The sequence below is a fragment of the Lissotriton vulgaris genome, chromosome 1_1 (genome assembly GCF_964263255.1).
Source record: "Lissotriton vulgaris chromosome 1_1, aLisVul1.2, whole genome shotgun sequence".
Taxonomy (NCBI): Eukaryota; Metazoa; Chordata; class Amphibia; order Caudata; family Salamandridae; genus Lissotriton; species Lissotriton vulgaris.
Genome location: NC_141685.1, coordinates 535,303,174 through 535,327,729, shown reverse-complemented (window position 1 = coordinate 535,327,729; position 24,556 = coordinate 535,303,174). Strand labels below are relative to the sequence as shown.

The window sequence follows — 24,556 nt, the reverse complement described above, 5'->3', positions numbered from 1 at the left end:
AGGGGAAAGTGATTGAAAAGGAGTTCGGTCCGTGGGGTATAAGGTAGTTGGGTATTCGCGGGGCGTCGCTGACCTACTTCCCTTCATTGGGGAAGTCTCCAGAAGTTAAGAGACCTCCTGTGCTCCTACTTCCTGCTCCGACTTACTGTATGTCCGTGGCTGGAGGCCATTTTAGGACCAGGCATCTGGGAGCTCCTGTTGCATTGTTCTCCCGGGGCTATGCTGTCATCTTAGGGTGGCCCATGCTCCCCTAGGGTCGTCGCTGACCCCTTCACTTCGTTGGGGGAGACCGGAGGGTCAGTGATCTCCTGAGGTCTTGCTGGCTGGGACGGAATGTCCATGAATGGCGGCCATTGCCGGGTCAGGCATCTGGGGGCTCCTGCCGTTTTGATGGATTCCGGGGCTCTGCTGTTGTCTCACATCGGCCCAGACCCCTCGAGGGTCGCTGACCCACTTCAACACCAAAAGGGAATGCTCCGGACCTCCCATGATCCTTGGGTAGGCTGGGACTATCTATCTGGCGGCCATTACCCAGTCAGGCGACACAGTACAGTTGGGCAGCTCGATGTCTCGCCTCCTGATTCTTGCCAGTCAGGGATTCCTGCCATACGCCGGACTCATGCAGAGGTGACTCGGTTGCGATGGGGGGTTCCGAGGTCCCCTTTGGATCTTTCGATATGATACAGGAGCACAGATCGTACTGTGGAAGGGTCCCTCTTGTCAATAGATCTTCGTCTTGGATCCGATTCTTTGAGTGAGATCAGCCCAGTAAGTGAGCATCCGTGCTTGTCTTCCGTGAGGGGGCTGGGTCGACCTGGTCGGGATTTACACTATTTAGTGATCCCGGATCCAGAGCTCAACTCTGCAGCTCCTTCCCAGTGGCTATCTTGCACTCCTGCCTGCCTGGATGCTTAATTTGCTAAAACACGACAGGCATCGAAGTATGAGCACATATTTATTACTTCAATGAATGTGGAAATATACCATATTAGAAGTTCATCTATTCAGAGAACACAAAATAAATATGGATAAATACTTACAAGATGGGCAAAAAGTAAATATGGATAAATACAGTTAAAATCTAAAAAAAAACACAAAAAAAACAGGAGCCCTATTTATGACCCACAGTTCCACCTTGCGGCCCATAAGAAGTGTCTTTGCCCAAGTTCTGTGCCCTTCAGGATCCTCTTTTGGGAGCCTGAGACAGGGTTGGTTGAAGTGGAAATTTCCAATTTATTTTGAGTTTCCTAAACTTGATTCTATGAGTAGAGAGAAAGGCTATCTTCCCTCTGTATTGTGGAATAGATTTGTCACTAGGAGCTGTATTACACATTATCACTGTTTGTGCCCGGCGCACCTTTCAAAAGGTGCGCCGGGTGCAAACTGTGATAGTGCGCCCCATTATGGTGCATGCACTGCCCCCAGGGCTGCAACGAACTTGCGCTGCCTTGGGCGCATTCATGTGAAAGCATGGAGCAGATGATACCGTAGTTGAAAGCGATGGGCGCTACAGTCCAGATGAAATGTTCAGCCTCTCTACGGATAATGTGGAGAAATAAAATGCATAACATAAAAGACCCCAAGGAAGTCGAAATATTCCTAGAACAACTACGTGATCAGATGAGGAAATAGATTGCGCCGAATGTATTCTCTTCTTAAACGTTATTAAAGCACGGAGCTCAAAAGAGGGCTATCAACAAGCCCAAGGAAGAAGAAAGGGAGGTTTCCCCAGGGAATGGGGAATTTTTTAATTTACCTTTTAACTTATGCACTACTGAAATAATGAAGCAAAAAAAAAAAAATTATGCACGGGATTCGGGAGCAAACTAGGGAAAAAAAAGAAAAAAAAACGTCCTCAGCAACTATCAGAATAAACAGAAGGAGAACTCGGAGCCCCATAAAAACAAAAAAATATATACTCATAAAATAAATGAAGATAATACCCAAGTCAAAATTATCTCCTGGAACGTTAATGGTTTAAGAATCAAGAGCAGAAGAAGGAGAATATTAGAGTACCTAAAAACAGTAGATAGTGAAATTATAATACTCCAGGAAACACACCTACTAAAAAAAGAGTGGGAAGACATCGTGAAAAAACTACACTGGGTTGACTCATATATTTGCACTAATCAGGAGTGCGTTGTCAAAGGCCTTGCCATTCTCTTCAAAAAATCTTTGAATGTAAAAGTGGAAGCGTCAGAAACTGACCCAAAGGGGAGATGGGCTCTGGCCAGAGTAAGGATACGAAACAATGCCCTAACTGTGGAAGGGTATTATGGTCCAAATATGGATGACCCGGTCCCGCTGCAAACTCTTTATTCACACCTACTCTCGGTTTCTTCACCAATAGTCTTAGGCGGAGACTTTAATATAATGCTCGACCCAAAAACAGACCGCCACCCCATTAGAAGACAAACAACTTTGCCAAAAATGAGAGACTGGTTGGGGGTATACAAAAGAGATCTGAGCTTAGTGGATATATGGAAACTAAAGGGGGACAAACAGAACAATTTTACCTTTAAAAATAAAAAACTCTGAATTCAATCAAGAATTGACTTTTTTCTTCTGGATCATAGTCTAATCGAAAAAACAGTCAAAGTAGAACACATCCCCGCCCATCTTTCAGACCACTCAGCAGTCCTGATCACCTTGAAACTAGAACCTAACAAGGATAGTACAAGATGGACACTGGACCGCACAATCCTCCTAGACCCCCAGATTATTGACCAGCTAAAAGTACGGACCAATCTCTTCTTCGAGGAAAATAAAGAAGGTACCTCGACACAGACTACCTGGGACGCATATAAAGCAGTGATCAGGGGACACATTCTCAGCCTAGCGGCTCATAAATCAAAGGGTATAAAACATTCGATATTAACTTTGGAAGATAAGATCAAAAACCTGGATCTACAAATAGCCGCAGCAACTTCCTCCGCTCACAAAGAGCAATTAGAGGCGGACAGATTGAGTCAAAAAGATAGTTTAGCAGAAATCTTAGAAAACAAAGTGAGAGAAAAATGGGAAGCCAGCAAACTAGCCCACTATGAATATGGGGAGGGATGTGGCAAGATGCTCGCTTGGAAAACCAAGACAGAACAAACCAGGAGCAAAGTTGTTTGTATTGACCCTAGAAATCCAGCAGATAACTGATCTGAAGAAGCTGTAATAAAACAAGAATTCCTCACTTTTTTCTCAGATCTGTACAACGAAGAGTGTCATCCAAAAATGGAAGAAATAGAACACTTCTTGGACCCTCTAAATCTCCCAACTCTACCTCCGGATCTGAGAGAAGAACTAAATGCGGAAATCTCGACTCAGGAAGTAGAAGAAGTATTAAAAAACCTCAAGAAAGGCAAAGCAGCTGGTCCAGATGCCCTACCCAACGAATTTTGCTCAAAACTAATAGAGGCCTTGCTCTTACCTTTAACAACACTGCTGAACAAAATATTCATGGGAAAATGCGATCTCCCAGTCTCCTGGAACGAAGCCATAATTACCATCCTTCTAAAACAGGGTAAAAGCCCCAAAAAATGCGAATCATACTGACCAATCTCGATCCTGAACTGTGATTATAAAATCTTTACACAGATTATGGCGAAGAGACTAGGGAAAATAGCCGGGCTTCTAATAAATAATAACCAGAAGGGCTTCATACCGGGAAGACAATTACAAGACCTAACGCAAGAATTGTTTGCCGCCATAGATATTGCTTCCAACGAGAAACTCCCTCTATCAATAATTACTATCGACGCAGCAAAAGCGTTTGATAGAGTCAACTGGGTATACTTAAGCGAAGCTCTGAAAAGGTTTAACCTGGGGGCAAATATCCTGAACATGGTGGCAAAAATATACACTTCTCCTAGTGCCCAAATCTTAATCAATGGTAGCCTTACTACTAATATACAGATAAAGAGAGGAACCAGGCAGGGATGTCGCCTCTCCCCCTTGCTTTTCAACTTTTATATTGAACCAATGGCGGAACATCTCAGGTTGGACCCTCAAAAATCACCCTTTTCTTTCCAAGACTGGTCCAAAAAGATCGCTCTCTATGCAGACGATCTGATGATCTTTACAGACAACCTTAGGGGATCGCTAACAACAGTTGAAGAGGCCTTAACCAGTTTCGGGAGTATTGCCGGTTATCAAATCAACTAAGATAAGACGGAAACAATGAGCTGGAATGACAACTCCACTAGCCCCTATAATAAGGATAAAATCAGATACCTTGGCATAGACCTAGTTAAAGACATAGATAAAGTTACTCACATAAACATCCGAAGAATAGACAAGGAAGTCAAAAGGTTATTGAAAGTGTGGGGGGGGACTCCCTTTGACGTTTCTAGGCAAATTGAACATAAATAAAATGTCAATTCTACCAAAATGTACTTTTTCCTTTGGTGCCATTCCTCTTGAATTCAAAAAAGAAACATTAAAAAAAATCCAGAGTGAAATCTCAAGTTTTATCTGGTCTTCAAAAAATCCCAGAATCGCCTGGAATAAGTTAAGAAGAAAAAAAGTCCAGGGGGGAATCGCTAGCCCCGATCTCTTTGAGTACTGTAGAGCATTTCAATTTAAATCAAATAGAAAGCTCTTAAACACATTTGAATGCTATCTGCTGTACTCCCAAACAATGACTAATAAAACCAGCCACTTCTTATACAAATTTGGACACCCTAAATTCTTTAAAAAAATTAAACTCAAGATGCTGAAGTCTGCGGCCAAATCGTGGTTTGGCATAAGATGCGCCTTAAATATCCCCTACTACAGCGACCTAGCCCCCATATGGGACTCCCCTGGCACCCCAGATTGTCTCAAAGACAAATTAGCACACCCAATAAAATCAGTAGGAATAACCAAGTGGGGTCATCTGATGTCTCAAAACAATCTTCTGGAGTGGAACACCCTTTCTTCCAAAACTATGGGCTCATTATCTAAATTCAAGTATTATCAGCTATCTAGCTGGTCTAAATCTCTAAAAGAAATCAGAGCGGGAAACCCAACCCTGGAAAGAGAAATGCAGAAAATAGACACTATACCTAAAGAAATCGCGTTTTGGTACTGGGCTTTGATCCTTGCAGGGGAAGAAGAATTTCGGATACCGGAGAGGGTATGGGGGAAAGACCTGCCTATGCTGGAGTTAAACAACCAATGGCAAGTATCTATGAGTAAATGCTGGACAATTGTAACATCAGCTGCCCTAAAGAGAAACCATCTGTTCACTTCTCATAGAGCTTACTGGACTCCAAAAAAGCTATCGAAATTCGCTGGGATGACAGTGAAAGTCTGCCCTAAATGCGGGTTTGAAAGAGCCAACGATTTACACATGTTTCGGCAGTGCCCCCTTCTCGACGGCTTCTGGAATGATGTGGGTAAGACTCTCGATGGGGTGTTAGGAAGATATCTAAATGTAAGTATTGATTAATTATCTTTGGGGTAAGGATTTCAAATGTACCAGAAAAACTTTCTATAGCACAGGAAAATCTCTTTTTCTTATTAATACTGTTGGCAAGGAGAGAAATATGTGTGAAATGGGTAAATCCGGCCCCTCCGACTCACAGTGAATGGTTAAAATCAATACTAAGAATATATAGACTTGATAAAAGAAAAGCCCCTAGAAAAAAAAAATTACGTTCTGGGACATTTGGGAAAATTACCAGCAAGGTGCTAGCTAACCGTTTGGAGGTAAACTCGAAGGGATATTGTCCCAGTGGTTGGTACGAATCAGATAAACCTACGCAAAAGTCCAATGATTATGTGTAAGCAATGGAAAGGCAGGAGAAGGCCTGCATGAGTAGCCATATTGGCTAGCTCCCCCCCTCGCATCAAATCCTTCTACAAAGTAATGGAAACAAGGGGACCCTCCTCTCTTATAAAACGTTACAGGGGAACTGTCCAGTTACATACAATCCATTTTAGGACAGTGAAGTCTAAGAACCAAAGAGAGATTGGGGCCCGACAACTCCTTACTAACAATATTGCACTAATGAGGACTAAAAAAAAAAAGAAAGCATGGAGCAGCCACTCCGCTTTTTCACAGTGCAGGCGGCACCCACCTGCACTTTGACAGGGATTTAGAGATCCCCTTACAGGTGGGTGCAGTCAGTGACTGCACCCGCCTGCAAGAAAATGTATGTTGGGTCCATGGGACCCCCTTTACTCCCTAAATGGCGCGCTGTCATTGCGCCTCCTGAGGGCTTCTTTGATTCTGCACCCGTGTCTCTAATATGGCGCAGGTGCAGGGTCAAAAGAATTCCCCCATTTGCACAGGGCACGCCCCGGTGCAAATGAGGGAACATCCTCTGTTGATAGCAATGGTGCTTTAAGTGCACCAGTGTTATCGGTATTATAGAAGGGGACGCACAAGCGTCTGCGTCCCCTTCTATAATACTAAAGTGCCCTGGGGGCATGTAAAGCAGGCGCAAATGCCTGTTGCACCCCCGGGGCACTATCTGTATTATGGCCCCAGGTGTGCAGATCAGAGTGTGTATCCTTTGAAGCACCATTTGTTTGAGTTTCTTCGTTTTGATCTATCGCAGGCCCTGCAAGGCTGCGCTATGTGCACCGTCAATGGATACATTGCCACCATGTCGGCTTTTCTTTGTCTTACAGACAACTATCTTTGTTTGTTTCCCATTATGATTAAGTTTCTGGAGGGACTTACGTATGTTTCCTGCAAATCCTTCTGTGATGCCCCAATGACATTTAAAACTTGTTCTAACCTTTTTGATGAGTACTGCGTTGAGCCCCTTCACAGCTGTCAGACAGTTTTGCTTGTGGCCTTTACCCCGGCGAGGCATGTCGGTGAGTTTCAAGCACTGACTGGTTCTCCACCTTTCACATGCTTCTTCGAGGACAAATTGATGTTTCAAACTAAAGCAGCTTTCCTGCCTTTGCATCTATGGCAAACCATTACCCTTCCTTCCTTCTGCCCTCCCCCTAATTCTACCAAGGAGGAGGGGAGCCCTCAAAGGCTGGACCTCAGGAGAGCAGTCATTTTTTATATTGACCGCACTAAAAAGATCCAAGTCTGACCCCAGCTCTTTTGTGGGGTATGAGAGTAGCAAGAAAGTGAAGAAGGTGATCCAGTCCAGCTGAATAATACTCTACATAAAGATGGGTTACGCCTTAGTAATAAAGAACTCCTGCAGACAATTCTGCTCATACCACCAGATCAACATCTTCAGCATCAGGTTTCACCAGGGATGTTCCCATGGCGGAGTTTTACCATGTGGCAATATGGGTTTCACTTCATACTTTTGCTAAGCGTTGTTGCTTGCATTACCAGGTGGGACGGCATGGCCATTTCACATGCTTGGTGCTCCAGGATTTCTTTATCTAATCATACCTTCATACCAACCATCTGGGAGAGGTTGAAGCCTTGAAATCTATTCAGAAGGTGAGGAATCTGCAGGTAGAAGTTGCCATCACACGAAAAAGCTACTTAACTTCAGTAACAATCTTTCTAGTAATGCTATGTCTACCTACAGAATTCTCACCGATCCCACCCACCTGTGAGTTCTGAAGGATGATCGTAGGCTACAATCAAATAGGGTCCAGTTTAAATTGTTGCACTACAGTGGTTCAAATTGAGTATCATTTCCTCGTTTCTGCTTTGAAGGTCAGTGCACCAAGGCAGGCGCTTTATGGCTCCACTGACATCAAGGCACCATAATGGAGTTAGCGTCTGCTAGCAACGGCGAGCTATTGAAAGTCAGAGGATGTTCAACGGGTAAGGAATATGCAAGTAGATGGAGTACCCACCAGAAAGATCATTACCAAAGGTAAGTAACATTTTCGTCTATATATATATATATATATTTGTCACACACATTCACTTGTTGTTCTTCAAAGAGAATAGATCTTATCTTCCTTAATTTTGAGACAAGTTTTGTTACTCCTGGCTTATGTTTCTGGTCTACTTATAGAGCATCTGCATTCTATCAGATGGTCCTACTTCTTTGATACGAGAAAAAGAAGTAAGATTTGTCTCTGTGGCACCGCTTGGCTTCAGTGGGTTAAGACTTTGTCATTACTACTGTCTGAATAGTTGGTCCTTTTATGGCTAACAGTGAGAATACTTACTATGAGGATCCAACTATTAGGGACCTACTGGTTAAATTGGGAATAGTTGAACTGTTTAGCCACACTGCTCCTGCTACAAGGCTTCTATTTAATGGTGTGTATCCCTTGTGGTAGTTGTAAAGTCAATGTGGGGTATCTCCAACATTTTCTTTTATATATCCCCAAATGATTGAGTGATATTTATGCGCTAAACGTAACCTAGCCACTCTTTCCGAACCATGAGTCCCTGACTGTGGGGAGGAATTGGGCACTACATTGTACGCATGTTTGTGTTCTTTAATTTGTGGTTATGAGGTGGAGAAGCTGTAAGAAAACCTAAAAGGTAAACAACCATAAATTATTTGAACTAGGGCTAACAATACAAATATATAGGCAGCCTTTACAATTACATCTGCCACTGTGTCTCATAGTCTGGATTCATTGTAAGAGCCCTTATGGTAAAAATGTTTTTGTGGAGTACATTGTTGATTTTGATTAAAGCAATGAGAATGTTAGTGTGCTTTTTATTATGCTCCTTGCCTTTATTTTTTAATACATCCTCTTGAATTCATCATGGCCACTCTTAATCTCATCTCTCCATATGTTAGAGAGAGAGAGAAATACAGAGAGCCAGAGAAAGAGAGATCTCAGTTAGTTCATACTGTTATATTTTATTTATAGCAAACTTTGACCTTCCTTCCTTCTTTAAAATTGCTAATTATCCTGTTTTTTCCAATGACCCTTGTGGTTACACACACATTTCTATATACTGTTGCTAAAATGTCAAAAGTAAATATGAGTACTGCAAATGGTAAAACCCATGGACAAAGGCACATGGGTTGTTGCAAGAGTGCCATCGCCTTTCAGTGCGTTCATTGATCAGAATGTCTAAAGCTTTTATGTCAGCAGTATTTACAAAAATGGTAACACTTTATAATGTATATTTATGTAAAATGTTATTTTTCAGTGTTTCTGCTATGGTGCAGGTAAAACTGTTACCCAGTTTGCTCACATACGACACTTGCAAGGTCAAGAGAGAGAACGACTCCGGTTAGAGGAAAGAAGAAGGGAGCCAAGAATAGATGCCAGAGAAAATCAGATACAGGATGGAGGTCGCGGCGATGCAGATCGTTTTCTGAGACCATATAATCACAGATATGAGGAGGAAGATGGCGCTCCAAGAGCGAGACACCGTCATCTACAAAACAGACCAAATAATATGAACCCTGAAGTACTGCAACCAGCTCGTATCACAGCAGCAGAAAATTGTGGGGTAAGTGGAAAAAGCTAGTGAGATGCTCAGCATTGTCCCTTTATAATGTTCCCTGGGAAGCAACCAGCCCCTTACCTTGACAGTAGTATTTGTGCTTGCTGTGCAAGAATCCAAGGTGAATACACACAATCCAGGAAGGTTTGGCTACTTAAGTGAGATGCTGTTCCTTTACCTTCGAGGAAAAATCACTTCTTGCACCAGAGACTGTTGGAGGAAATATTATTATACAGACGTGACCACAGGTTGAGGCGTGGAGAGGGATCATTACAAAAATAACCCACTACTTGCTGATCTTTAATAGCACAACATCACCATTTCCCTGTGTAGATTACAAATTTTCGTAGGTGTAATGAGAGAAGCTGAAGTACAAAACAAATTGTGCAAAACCATAGCTAAGGCTACTGTATGGACAGAATCTTTTGTGGAAACCTTCACAAAATGTGTATATTATTTACCTAAATTAGCCCTCCTTGTATCACTGATTACGTATCTCTAGACCCAAGGGCCCATTCTTAAATAGTGAGGGTTAGGCTGTAGTGTAAATGAGCACTCTCTGCTCATCTTGTGCACTCTGACTGTAATTTTACACACAAAATTAGACTTTGGAAACCTGTCCGTTTCTTGTTCCAGTCTCCATTCTCTGATTGCGATTTTAGGAATTGTATGGTGCATCATGTAGTGAAGTGGTAACTTCTGTCAGCTGCATTTCTTTTATTGCACTGCTGTTCTGTATGATTCAATTCAGGCACAGGAAACATTTGTGGATCCAGCGTACGCTTGCTTAAGGCATTTATTGGCAGATTGTGTGGAGGTGGACATTGGTGACGTGCACTTGGATGTGTGCTTCAATATGTAATAGGCTCAATGCCTGTGGGATTCCTGTATATGTTGAACAGGAAGGGTGAGAAAACAATTGAAGTACTCCACAACCTCCCTTGGATGATTGGATGTTTTGGAGGAAAAAGGTCTAGATCCATTCAAAAGCCTTGCCTGATATACCTGTCCACTCCTGGAGCTTTTTTCTTAGTTCTTAGTAATGTATTGTCAGATGTGTCTTATGCCTCAAGGAAGTTGTGGAATTTAGAATGATTTGCTGATCTTTGACCAGTGTGGTGAGCAGCACATCTCAGTTCTTATGTAATGTAGTTTTGGCTTCTCTCAAGGCCCTGAACCTTGACAATGACCAGGCTGGTACTATTCAGGCTGACATCCAGGCATGCAATAACAGGCACGTTTATAGTTTGAGCTTAAGTGCTACTCTTGGTATCTCCTGCTCTTGAATGCCGAATGCGCACATGGCAAATATAATTGCAAAATCTGAGTTTATCATGATTGATCCAACTGGAAATTGTCGCTTGGACTTCTAATAGACTGGGATATTGTTATCATTCACTTTGGGGAACACAGGAACATTTATGAATCTTCAATTTAGGGACACTTTACTAACCTGAAAAGAAATTGAAGGCCGATAATCTAGGTACTGAAATTATAATGAATGAAATGCATTGACTAAACTCTGCAAGGAAAGGATGTAGATGAACTTTCCAAGGAAAAAATAAGGAGGAAGATAATAAATCAAGTTGTGGACTCTTGTATTCTTATTGTTAATAATATTAAAAATTCAGTGATTGGGAAGTGTGTTGAGTAGCTCAGTGCAGGTATATACAAGACCTGTTTCAACTCTGTCTTGAGTTCTTTTTGTGCTGTATTTTGCAGTTCTGTGGAAACAGGTCATTGACTTATCCAGACTATTTGGCATTCATTTTGGTTAATTTGTCATGTGCATCAAGAGAATATGCTTGGGCTGTGTGAGTGTTGATGGTGCTTTACTATGTCACACTACAGATGCTATGATTGACTTGTCATGTGAAAACTTGTTCCAATGTTCGAGGAAGAAAATATTTTTTAGTCACTGCATCTAATCAATGACCCGCGACCTGATGAAATTGCTCTGAGATGACCAAAATGGTCCATTTTGATAATTTCCGTCCTTCAACTAATTTTGACTTTCAGATGTAGATCATCACTTTTGGAGCTAAAATTAGCATCTTTATAGTCATTATCATGCTTCTAGATCAAGCAACAAATCTTGTTGTTTTCCTTTGGGCAGATGTTTCTCTTGAGACCTTTAAATAAACTGGTGTGACTAGTATTAAGTTGTACTTCTGAGGAGGCATGGCCACACTTGTATTGTACTAGGGATATGTGCTGGAAGCCCATATCAGCTTCTCAGCTCAAGCAACAAATCTTGTTGTTTTCCTTTGGGCAGATGTTTCTCTTGAAACCTTTAAATAAACTGGTGCGACTGGTATTAAGTTGTACTTCTGAGGAGGCATGGCCACACTTGTATTGTACTAGGGATATGTGCTGGAAGCGGATTTTTTGCTAACGCAGCTTTACTAAGCCAGTACTACTAAACATGGCGATGCGATCAGAAAGATTGGTCGAATACATTCATATAGATTCTCTGTAAAGAAAAGGGCAAAATTTGTGTGTCAAAAGGCTTCACTCTGAGTCTTAAAATGATTGTATATAAGATTCCGGGGCTGATTTAATTATTTAATTATGTCACCATGACTTAGTACTTTACTTCCTCCATGTTGAGTATACTCTGTCTGCTGTATGTAGGAATGTCCGCTGCCCTGGCGGATAGCTCTAAGATTTCCAGGAACTATCGGTTACACTGGTTTCTGGAAATGCATAATAATAAATTTGACGGACGGCTCCGTCAACATGATGGAGACGTATAACTTTTTTTTGTGTTTAAAAAAAACCCATCCCAAAGCAGGATTATTATTTTTTTCTGCAGTTTTTATATAGTGCAAACTTGACCCGAGGGTATCAGAGCGCTTTACGTGAGAATCAGTTGTGTTACAGAGGGACACATTCATATTTTTTGTTAGGTACGGGCAGATAAAGTGATTTGCCCTGAATCACAGGATGTTGAGCGTTCCTGCCGAGACTCGAACCCGGTTCCCGTGACGAGGTCGACCGCTCAAGCCGTAAGGCCACATCCTCTCCCCATTTTCTTTTGGACAATAAAAAGAACAATGACCACCTCACCATGGGAGCATTCTCCCATGGTATTGGGGTCATTTAAAAGTTTTTAGGTTGAGCCTAGTGCAGCGTGCATGCGCTGCTCTAGGAGACGGCCTCTTGGAATCACTTCAGACTTTATGCAAACTCGTGCGTGTGGTGTTCGATTTTCCACACATGCATTGGCCTTTGGGTGTGGCTTTCAAAAATGAAAGCACGCAATTTGCCAAAGGCGGGTGCATGTCCCACCTTTTCTGAAAATGTTTACTCCTACAGTGTTAAGCTGTCTGGAGCTAGCAGCGGCACGCAGCATGCCACCTGTTGTGGATCATGTTTCATTTCAAGACCTTGCAGCTTTCCTTAACGGGCGCGTCCCCTCCACCCCGGCCTAGGGACAGACCCCAGCCCCACAAGAGTGTGCGCTTCTTTTCCAGCAATCGCATTCATGACAATAAGATACTAACAAGGCGCGTCCCCTCCATCCCAGCCAAGGGACAGACCCCACCGCCACAAGAGTGCACGCTTCTTTTTCCAGCACTAGCATTTCATCTATGTCAGCACTCTCTTCCTGCACCGTTGTCTTTGTATAAGTATGTTCTTGTCAAGACATTTGCTGTACTATGTAGTTGGCCTCTTTGGTTGCCTCTTTTTCTGTACCATCTTAAAAATTGACCACACTTTTTAACATTCGCGTTTTTTCATCACTGTGGTGCGCTCTTCCTTTCGCACCTCTGCGCAGCTGTGGTGCGTGCTACCTTTGACATCTCTACATAGTGCACAGCTGGGGTGCATGTATCCTTTCCCCATATAGCTTTTGGTGCTCGCTCGATCCAGGGGCGTCACACATTCCCTTGCTAGGAGCTTAATTTGAGTCATTGTCTGCCGGTGCGCACATGGGCATTTAATTATTAGCACTTGCTTTTTGTGCGTGCTTGCTGGCACTGGCTGCTAAATAATGCCTCTGCTTAGCTGTGATGCGTGCTACCTTTCACTTCTCTGCACAGTGTACAGCTGTAGTGCGTGCTTCCTTTCCCCCCATTGCACAGTACACAGCTTAAAAATTGAATCCACCTTTTAACATTCACGTTTTTTCAGCACTGTTGGGCGCTCTTCTTTTCACACCCATGCATAGCTGTGGGGCATGCTACCTTTGACATCTCTGCACAGTGCACAGCTGTGGTGCGTGCTTCCTTCCCCCCCCCCCCCCCATTGCACAGTACTCAGCTTAAAAATGGACCACACCTTTTAACATTCACTTTTTTTTATCACTCAGCACCACCTCAGCATCACTCAGTATCACCTATGTATTATTCAGCATCACCCAGGAACCAGCACACCACCACTTCAGCATCACCTCAATATCATCCCGGATCACCTGAGCATCACGTCCGCCACTACGCACAACTACCTCATCATCACGCCACTCCACTTCAGTTTGGCATAAAAATTTGACATGTATTAATTCTACACAAATAACTCTCCACTACTCCTATCTAATTAAAATACTATTCCACAACATCCACCCTCCCGTTGTTTATATCCCACACCAAACAATAAAAACTATAACAAAAATTAATTCCAACAAGCAAGGAAAAATTGACAGCATTGCATAAACAAATAGATCTAGAACACATTATTTGTATTAATTTTGGTTTTTAGTACAATACTTCAGTTGTATATAATGTTTTATCGGTTAGATATAAGGTGACAGAAATAGTTATAACACTTTTTTTATTATAACTCATGCATTTTAAACCTGCTGCACAACATTCACAATGCTCTACAACACATATTAAAAATGTTAACAAAGCCAATATCTCTCTCTAAACACTTATAACGCCCCAAAGGTGAGACCTATTGGCTATGCCAGTGCTTGTTTATGATGGTGACTGGCAATGGAAACTGGCCATATGTCTGTCTAACATAAATACGGCCAGAAGACACATGGCCAAACTCCTGATGGCTCTTACTTCGATTGTCCGTTGGAGGTGTGTGCATGAAAAAAAGACAGAATAGTCTTTGCATCTGTACTCTGAAAGTCCACCTCACTCTAAACCAGATGAGTGGACCTTCAGGCTGGCGTAAAGGGTACTTCATCACAGTGACAATGGAGTATCCTTTCCGCTTACTTAATCTGGCCCTCTGTCTCAATGAAGATTCATGATGTTGACCTATACAAAGTATAAATCAAACTGACCGTGTGCACATGCACATTGTAAAACACTAGTGTCACAAAAATGGGCTTTGTCTTTAACTGCAGTGCACAGTGGTAATCTTAATTCTTACAAGAACTGGTTTTGTATAAATGGCATAGTAAAATTACTGGGCCACACCAGAAATTTCCCTCTTTTACGTTATTTGATATGGGTATGTTTTTCCTTAATTATTTCATTTGTGACAACTGCATCTTCCAAAGATATGTCATCAGAGGATTTCAAGTGAACAGAAACAAGCTTGCAGAACAAAGATCTTAAATGTAGAGTTAAACGAAGTAAATCCTGAATGCAAATTGACAAAACATCCAAGTAGTTTGAATCTAAATCTGTTTAAGAAGTACAGAGATAAGGACACCATTCTAAGAAATATTAAGAAATGTATAAAATCATCAATTGCATACCTAGCTTTAGAGTCATTTTCAGAATCCTGCTAATAATAACAAATTGTTACTCTCCACGTATGTCAAGTGCACCAGACTGCTGATCACCAAGCTGAACCTAAAATCAGGCACTGCTTATTAAACTTCAAGGAGAATGAAGAGTCTCCAGGTAAGTCAGAGGGAAGCTAGATGAATAATATACTTACTTTCAGAAACTCTATTTATGGTGAGTACTCAGGATCCAGAAATGTTTCAATAGCTTTCCCATTCCGGTAGATGGCGCCATCAGCCTCCATCGTAACTCCCTACCCTCTGGACATTACAGCATGCAGCCTATATAGGCACTGCCCCTGCAGGGTGACATCAGTCGTCTCTTGCTCTTTTTCAATCCCTCGGACAAGTAGCGTGGTTGACAAGATTGAGATCGTACCAGCAGAATGCATAAACTAACTTGGTACCTCTTTGTTATTATTATTATTACCGAAAGTCCACACGTTTGAACGAGAAGGCACGTACGCAGTGAGAAATCTGTGGTTAGAGTTACAGAGCATCCATCAGAAACAGTATGAACAAAGTAAGTAACTTATTCTTCTGACAGATATTTGTAACCGCAGGTTTTTCTCCTTTTGAATCTGTACCAAAGCAATGCCCATACAAAGAGCTGTGTCTGAGGAGTGGACTTGCACTAGTAGGTCCTGCATGGCCGAGCAGGCAAAATTACCCTTTCTGCAGGCATCGGAATCGACAGAGTAGTGCTTGGTAATGGTGAAGCACCTTTACCCCGCATCCGTGAATCCACATGCTGTCACAACGCAGTTGTTACAACGACCGCGTTGAGACAACGCATCCCATTACTCCCCAAGTCGTTACAACGACATGCGGAGGGGGGAGAAGGTGTTGGATTTAAAATCCAACACCTTCCCTAAAATCAGCACAGACTGGAGTTGGAATAGTAAATTTTACTATTCCAACATCCAGCGCCTCCGCAAGTCATTGTAATGACTTGCGGAGTAATGGTATGCGTTCTCACAACGCAGTTGTTGTTACGACCGCGTTGTGACAGCATGCAGATTCATTACTTGCGGAGTGAAGAGGCATATTCCTTGGTAATAGTAAGGACAGATGCCCATGTGGCAGACTGGCAGATGTCTAAGAACGGAGCATCCTAATCAGGCCCAAAGAGGCGGTATTCACTGTGGTGGAATGAGTCCTATGACCTTCATCACAGTAAGGTCTGTGTTTCAAACCGCATTTGCTTTCTTCCCTTCAGAGAACCTAACCAAGAGTTCTGTATACATTAGTACTATCAAAGAAACTATAAGGCTATGCCATACATCCATATGGTACAGCCTCTCCTCCTCTTTAAATCACCGCAGAGGAGAAAATAATGCAAATATTGAGATGGACTGACCTGTGTGGAAAAGTGACACTACATTCGGAAGAAAGGAAGCCCAGGGCCTAAGTACTTGTTAGGAAAGAAGATATGTATGTATACGGAGGCTGGACTAACAAAGCCAGAATCTTGCTGAAGCGACACACAGAATGTGAAGACTATAAGAAATACAGTTTTGAAGGTTAGGAGTCTTAAAGTAAGTACAAGAGTGGAAAGGCTTGATGCAAACATAAGGAGATGATGGACGGATTGCTGAAACTTTTCAGACACTCACCCTCCGTCACAGATCTGGGTTGAATCTACACTTCGCCACCTCAGTATAGATCCAGCTATTTGCAAATCAGTCTTGACCCTGTGCCTCATGGTAACAGTCCAGCCCGAACTGCCAAGTCTTCCCTGAACCGGAAACAAGCATTCTGGGACCGGTTTCGGGGTAACACCCCTCATCAGCCAGGCTAGCTTGAATCCAGTGGCAAAGTGAGCAAGGGACCCACGTCTGGTCATACCCTGCCAACTTAGTGCGTACAAAGCAAACAGAAAGGCTTGATGGCAGGAATCATTAAGACAAAATAAAGGACTCACTCCAGCGTAATGAAGGAAGCAGGGAGAAACATATTTGAAAATCCTTTACAAATGTATTACACCGCAAATGAAACAAGCATATGCAATGCAATAGGTCTCACATTATTAAAGTTTGAGCTATTGGCATTGCTAATAATAATGCAACACCAATAGCTCAAACATTCAGTAATGCGAGACCTATTGCATTGCAAATGCTTGTTATAAGCAGACATGTGTGGTGGTGGATGTGGTGGTGTTGGTGGTGGTGTTGGTGGTGGACATGGTGGTGGTGGACATGGTGGTGGTGGACGCGGTGATGGTGGACATGGTGGTGGTGGACGCGGTGATGGTGGACATGGTGGTGGTGGACTTGGTAGTGGTGGATGTGGTGGTGATGGTGGTGGACGTGAAGGTGCACATGGTGGTGGTGGACGTGGTGGATGTAGTGATGGTGGATGTAGTGGTGGTGGACGTGGTGGTGGTGGTGGTGGACGTGGTGGTGGTGGACGTGGTGGTGGTATAGGATGTGGTGGAGGTAGACGTGGTGGTGGTTAACATGGTAGTGGCCTTGTGGTGGATGTGGTGGTGGCGATGGACATGGTGGTGGTGGAGGTGGGTGTCGTGGTGGTGGTGGAGGTGGTGGTGGTGGACATGGTGGTGGTGGACGTAGTGGTGGTGGACGTGGTGATGGTGGTGGTGGACGTGGTGATGGTGGTGGTGGACGTGGTGGTGGTGGACGTGGGTGTGGTGGTGGACGTGGGTGTGGTAGTGGATGTGGTGTGGTGGTGGTGGTGGTGGTGGTGGACGTGGTGGTGCTGGATGTGGTGGTGGACGTGGCGGTGGTGGAGGTAGACGTGGTGGTGGTGGTGAACATTGTAGTGTCCTTGTGGTGGACGTGGTGGTGGCCATGGTGGAGGTGGGTCTGGTGGTGGTGGACATGGTGGTGGACGTAGTGATGGTGGTTGTGGATGTGGACGTGATGGTGGTGGACGTAGTGGTGGTGGACGTGGTGGTGGTAGTGGTGCTGGTTGTGGTGGTGCTGGTGGTGGACGTGGTGGTGGTGTACATGGTGGTGGTGGACGTGGTGGTGGTAGTGGATATGGTGGTTTTGGAGGTAGACGTGGTGGTGGACGTGGTGGTGGATGTGGTGGACATGGTGGTGGTGGACATGGTGGTGGTGGTGGTGGTGGTGGTGGTGGTGAACCTGATGGTGGTGGAGGTGGGTGTGGTGGTGGTGGTGGTGGCCGTGGTGGTGGTGGCCGTGGTGGTGATGGCCGTGGTGGTGATGGCCGTGGAGGTGGTAGTGGATGTGGTGGTGGTGGTGGACGTGGTGGTGGACGTGGTGGTGGAGGACGTGGTGGTGGTGGTGGTGGACGTGGTGGTGGTGGTGGACGTGGTGGTGGTGGACGTGGTGGTGGTGGACGTGGTGGTGGTGGACGTGGTGGTGGTGGATGTGGTGGTGGTGGACGTGGTGGTGCTGGATGTGGTGGTGGACGTGGTGGTGGTAGTGGGTGTGGTGGTGGTGGAGGTAGATGTGGTGGTGAACGTTGTATTGGCCTCGTGGTGGTGGTGGAGGTGGGTCTGGTGGTGGTGGACATGGTGGTGGACGTAATGATGGTGGTTGTGGAAGTGGTGGTGGTGGTAGTGGTGCTGGTGGTGGATGTGGATGTGGTGGTGGTGGTGGACATGGTGGTGGTGGACGTGGTGGTGGTGGTGGACGTGGTGGTGGTGGTGGACGTGGTGGTGGTGGTGGACGTGGTGGTGGTGGTGGATGTGGTGGTTTTGGAGGTAGACGTGGTGGTGGTGGACGTGGTAGTGTCCTCGTGGTGGACGTGGTGGTGGCCGTGCTTGTGGTGGTGGACATGTTGGTGGTGGTGGATGTGGTGGACATGGTGGTGGTGGTGGATGTGGTGGACATGGTGGTGGTGGACATGGTGGTGGTGGACGTGGTGGTGGTGGACGTGGTGGTGGTGGAGGTGGGTGTGGTGGTGGTGGTGGCCGTGGTGGTGATGGCCGTGGTGGTGGTGGTGGACATGGTGGTGGTGGACATGGTGGTGGTGGACATGGTGGTGGTGGACGTGGTGGTGGTGGACGTGGTGGTGGTGGAGGTGGTGGTGGTGGATGTGGTGGTGGTGGATGTGGTGGTGGTGGTGGATGTGGTGGTGGTGGACATGGTGGTGGTGGACGTGGTGGTGGTGGTGGACGTGGTGGTGGTGGAGGCGGGTGTGGTGGTGGCTGTGGTGGTGATGGCGGCTGTGGTGGTGATGGCGGCTGTGGTGGTGGTGGTGGACATGGTGGTGGTGGTGGACATGGTGGTGGTGGTGGACATGGTGGTGGTGGACGATGTGGTGATAGTGGATGTGGTGGACATGGTGGTGGTGGACATGGTGGTGGTGGACGTGGTGGTGGTGCTGGACGTTGTGGACGTAGTGGTGGTGGACGTGGTGGTGGTGGTGGTGGTTGTGGACGTGGTGGTGGTGGTGGTGGACGTGGTGGGGGTGGATGTGGATGTGTTAGTGGTGGACGTGGTGGTGGTGGATGTGGTAGTGTCCTCGTGGTGGACGTGGTGGTGGCCGTGCTTGTGGTGGTGGACATGGTGGTGGTGGATGTGGTGGATGTGGTGGACGTGGTGGTGGTGGTGGAGGTGGGTGTGGTGGTGGTGGTGGCCGTGGGTGTGGTGGTGGTGGTGGTGGTTCACATGGTGGTGGTGGGTGTGGTGGTGGACGTAGTGGTAGGGGTGGACGTGGTGGTGGTGGACGTGGTGGTGGTGGTGGTGGACGTGGTGGTGGTGGTGGACGTGGTGGTGGTGGTGGTGGTGGTGGACGTAGTGGTGGTGGACATGGTGGTGGTGGACATGGTGGTGGTGGATGTAGTGGCGCTGGACGTAGTGGCGCTGGACGTAGTGGTGCTGGACGTAGTGGTGCTGGACGTAGTGGTGCTGGACGTAGTGGTGCTGGACGTGGTGGTGGTGAAGGTGGTTGTGGTGGTGGAAGTGGTGCTGGTGGACATGGTGGTGGACGTAGTGGTGGTGGACGTAGTGGTGGTGGTGGACGTAGTGGTGGTGGACGTAGTGGTGGTGGTGGATGTGGATGTGGTGGTGGTGGATGTGGATGTGGTGGTGGTGGTGGTGGATGTGGTGGTGGTGGATGTGGTGGTGGTGGACGTGGTGGTGGTGGTGGACGTGGTGGTGGTGGTGGTGGACGTGGTGGTGGTGGACGTGGTGGTGGTGGACGTGGTGGTGGTGGTGGACTTGTAGTGGTGGACGTGGTGGTGGTGGATGTGGTGGTGGTGGTGGTGGACGTGGTGGTGGTGGATGTGGTGGTGGTGGACGTGGTGGTGGTGGTGGACGTGGTGGTGGTGGACGTGGTGGTGGTGGACGTAGTGTTGGTGGACATGGTGGTGGTGGACGTAGTGGTGGTGGACGTAGTGGTGCTGGACGTAGTGGTGCTGGACGTAGTGGTAGTGGAGGTGGTGGACGTGGTGGTGGTGGACGTGGTGCTGGTGCTGGTGGACATGGTGGTGGACGTAGTGGTGGTGGACGTAGTGGTGGTGGTGGACGTAGTGGTGGTGGACGTAGTGGTGGTGGTGGATGTGGATGTGGTGGTGGTGGATGTGGACGTGGTGGTGGACGTGGTGGTGGACGTGGAGGTGGTGGTGGAGGTGGTGGTGGTGGAGGTGGTGGTGGTTGTGAACATGGTGGTGGTGGTGGTGGATGTGGCTATGGATGTTTTGGTGGTGGACGTGGTGGTGGTGGACGTGGTGGTGGTGGTGGTGGACTTGTAGTGGTGGACGTGGTGGTGGTGGACGTGGTGGTGGTGGATGTGGTGGTGGTGGATGTGGTGGTGGTGGACGACGTGGTGGTGGTGGTGGACGACGTGGTGGTGGTGGACATTAGGATTGTGGACATAGTGGTGGTGGGTGTGGTGGTGGTGGTGGTGGACGTGGTGGTGGTGGACGTGGTGGTGGTGGACGTGGTGGTGGTGGACGTGGTGGTGGTGGTGGACTTGTAGTGGTGGACGTGGTGGTGGTGGATGTGGTGGTGGTGGTGGTGGACGTGGTGGTGGTGGATGTGGTGGTGGTGGTGGTGGTGGTGGTGGTGGACGTGGTGGTGGTGGACGTGGTGGTGGTGGACGTAGTGGTGGTGGACATGGTGGTGGTGGATGTAGTGGTGCTGGACGTAGTGGTGCTGGACGTAGTGGTAGTGGAGGTGGTGGACGTGGTGGTGGTGGACGTGGTGGTGGTGAAGGTGGGTGTGGTGGTGGACGTGGTGCTGGTGGACATGGTGGTGGACGTAGTGGTGGTGGACGTAGTGGTGGTGGTGGACGTAGTGGTGGTGGTGGATGTGGATGTGGTGGTGGTGGATGTGGACGTGGTGGTGGACCTGGTGGTGGTGGACGTGGTGGTGGTGGAGGTGGTGGTGGTTGTGAACATGGTGGTGGTGGTGGTGGATGTGGCTGTGGATGTTTTGGTGGTGGACGTGGTGGTGGTGGACGTGGTGGTGGTGGTGGTGGACTTGTAGTGGTGGACGTGGTGGTGGTGGATGTGGTGGTGGTGGATGTGGTGGTGGTGGACGACGTGGTGGTGGTGGTGGACATTGGGATTGTGGACATAGTGGTGGTGGGTGTGGTGGTGGTGGTGGTGGTGGACGTGGTGGTGATGGACATGGTGGTGTTGGTGGGCGTGGTGGTGGTGGACGTATTGGTGGTGGTGGACGTAGTGGTAGTGGATGTGGTGGTTGTGGATGTGGTGGTGGGAAATAATTAAATGAATAGATGTACGCAAAGAATGTTGCAAACTGAATTCCTGTAAAAAAAAATTAAGTCCTTGGATTTGTGTTTTACGATGTACTTTTTGCAACAAGATTCTCATAAATTACAAGAGCGTATAAAACCCCAATTTTCCCCATCTCAAAAAACGAATTTTTTTCCAACATATTTTTCAACAATAAAACAAAAACCTAAGTTGCGTTGTGTTCTCTGACATATAACCATATCGTACCTTCCAAAACGCTTCTGCTAGCAGGATGGCTCCGTGTTTAAAATGAAATGCTCACTGCTGAACAGTGGAGCCATCCCTAAACATAATTTTGATTCTTTACTGCAAACCTGAGAAAGGGGAGGCGAAGAGGGGAGCACGGGGAGAGAAAGATATCAGAGGAGAAAATATGAGAGGAGAGTTCATGAGACCTGGACCGAAAAGGATTATAGAGAGAGAATGGGTGGATGAAGCCAGAGAACAGATTGAGATCAGGTTAAATGAAAATGAGAGGACAAAATGGCGGAGAAAAAAGAAGATTAACAAGGAAGTGTGTGTCAAGGAATCATCCTGCGTCAAGTGAAAGATGTGCAACTAAGAGGAGCCAGGGGTGTCTGGCAGCACCAACCCAACCCCAAATCCAGCTGTCTGGCGAGCTTGTCCTGAGCGTGTCCACGCAGCACAAGGCCCCCGTAGTAAAACAGACCAGAGTAAACACAAAGCACACGCACGGCAATAATGTCCCTCACCCCTCCCCTAACACACACACAAGCACATAAAGCCCTCCATTCTGCCTGGCGACTGACGAACATCCGTAACATCCTGTTTTAGGAAATGTAAGGTACAAATACTAGCTCCACCCTTGATTCACATACTTATGATGCGAAACATTCATTACTGTATCGATAGCGAACATGTTCGGCAAGGCATGTTTTTGAATGCCAAATGGAATACGCGCAAGTATTGATTCGCGGACCGTAGGATTGTGTGTCTTTGCCGAACAGCCCTCAAGTCCGTGCGCTGACTTTGGGCTACTTGTTTTATTATTACTTTCCAGATGAGTACCACCTGGCACTGGCGATGTTCGTTGAAATGAATGCCTCTAATAAGCACTGAATGCTCATGATGTAAGGTAACTCATTCACCGTAGCATTTTGAATCAGCAGAATAAAAACACAGCTGAAAAAACAAAATAGCATACCTATGGATACAAGAACCTTGCATGATTATTTGTTCTGGAATTCAGTACTGTTGCATCAGAATAACAAGTATGCACCTTTTCAGTACGTCACACGTTGTATTTAAATGCTACATAGTGCTTGGTAGCCTCCCGGGCTGTGGGGTTTGTGAGCTCTGCGTTCTGATGCCGAACATCACAGTGACAATGTGTCTTCTCTCGGACGTTCCCAGAGCAGCGTAGATAAATCCTATAAGCTTTATTTATGCTGTATTCACCACAAGAATGGGGCTGAAATGGGGGAGTGCGAATCTTGGGGGGTTGTTTTCACTGTTTTAGAAGTCAGCCCCCAAATTGTGCTAGAGCGTGCTGCGGACTGAAACTGCTTTAAGTGAGAACTGCAGCAATGTAAGAAATCAGTTGAAACTCCAGCATAATTCTGATACCTGAATGCATGTTAAACAAGACCAGCTTGGGCCGCTGCCACGAAAGTTTCAATTCTGCAAAGGCACGAGCGAAGCTCCCAGCTAAGTAAACAAGCGGCACTGGAAAAAAATGAAATTAAACAAGCTCTCGGCATTGCTGTGGCTGGGGGGTGCATTCCTTTGAAGTCTGATGCGGGGGAGCGGAGCCTGTGAGAACTTGCGGCGGAGATCAAAGGAAAGGCGAGCGAGCATATGGAGAGTGAGGGGGTGTGCAGCCTGGTGAGCTGAAGTGGCAGCAGAGGCAGAGCGTGGCGCGCGCACACGAAGTGTCTGGTACCAAATGGCAGCTGTTCACAATGCGCGTGGTTGTGCTCACATGCACTGTACCCGATCCGCAGTTTGGGTACACTTTTGAAAGCCTTACTATAATCTCGCCAGCATCCCTAACGGATTGCTTAGGCGAGACCTAAAAAGGGCTGGATACTAACCTTTCACTGTGCTAATGGTCTCTGTTTGGATTGTAACAAAATGAAATAAAATCATTATATAATAAAACTGAACAATTGACGACTGGGACACGGGGAGGCTTTCTAACATGTCAACAGAAAATGGTGCATTTTGATATGTCAGGAAGTCCGACTTGGAGGGATAGGCATGTGTCACACTGTCTTCAAAAAATGCAGCTTGCGGCAGTACATATATTGCAGAACTCGGTAATATAGAGGACTGGTAAAGACAATATACACCACAATTGATTAAGAAGGATACTCTTAGACGAAATGCAAAGATCTTATTTGAATAAACAAAAAGACAAGGTGTTAAAAATGAAGAAAAGAAACAAAGGGACAGCAGGGGTCAATACATGAGGCAGGATTGAAGTTAATAAAATATACAATTCTCCATGAATGTCACTGGGCCCTGGAGAGACTGGTGAAAACTGCGACAGATACACACTTGAAATACTCGCAATTTGACAAGGAAGAGGCAGATGTGGTGCACATAACATAATCCTGTAGGAAATGCCAAACGCTGTGGGAAGGAGTTTGTCAGAAAGTATCAACCCAATCAGAGAGATGATCCCTTGGAGCCAGGAATGGCTATCATACGTGACTCACAGGAATACCCATGATGGCAGCCAAGATTTGTATACTTTGCCAGTGGGAGAAAAAATATGTTGCTGCAACAGAAGCAGTTATGGCAGAATGGAAACATTTGCCTCCTCTGAAATGGTAGTATCATAGGCATCGCTGCAACATGCACTAGTCAACGTTCCCTAGTA

At 46.1% G+C, this 24,556-nt stretch overlaps 1 protein-coding gene across 4 annotated transcripts in view; it reads left to right on the top strand.

Annotated features, from left to right (window-relative positions):
• Nucleotides 1-24,556, top strand: part of CLCC1 (chloride channel CLIC like 1) — a 274,427-nt gene that overhangs the window by 205,462 nt on the left and 44,409 nt on the right. For all 4 annotated transcript variants that reach the window (XM_086953903.1, XM_086953902.1, XM_086953905.1 and 1 more), the window contains exon 10: nt 9,029-9,334. In XM_086953903.1, coding sequence (XP_086810029.1) covers nt 9,029-9,334 — 306 coding nt within the window. The remainder of the gene's footprint in view (nt 1-9,028; nt 9,335-24,556) is intronic.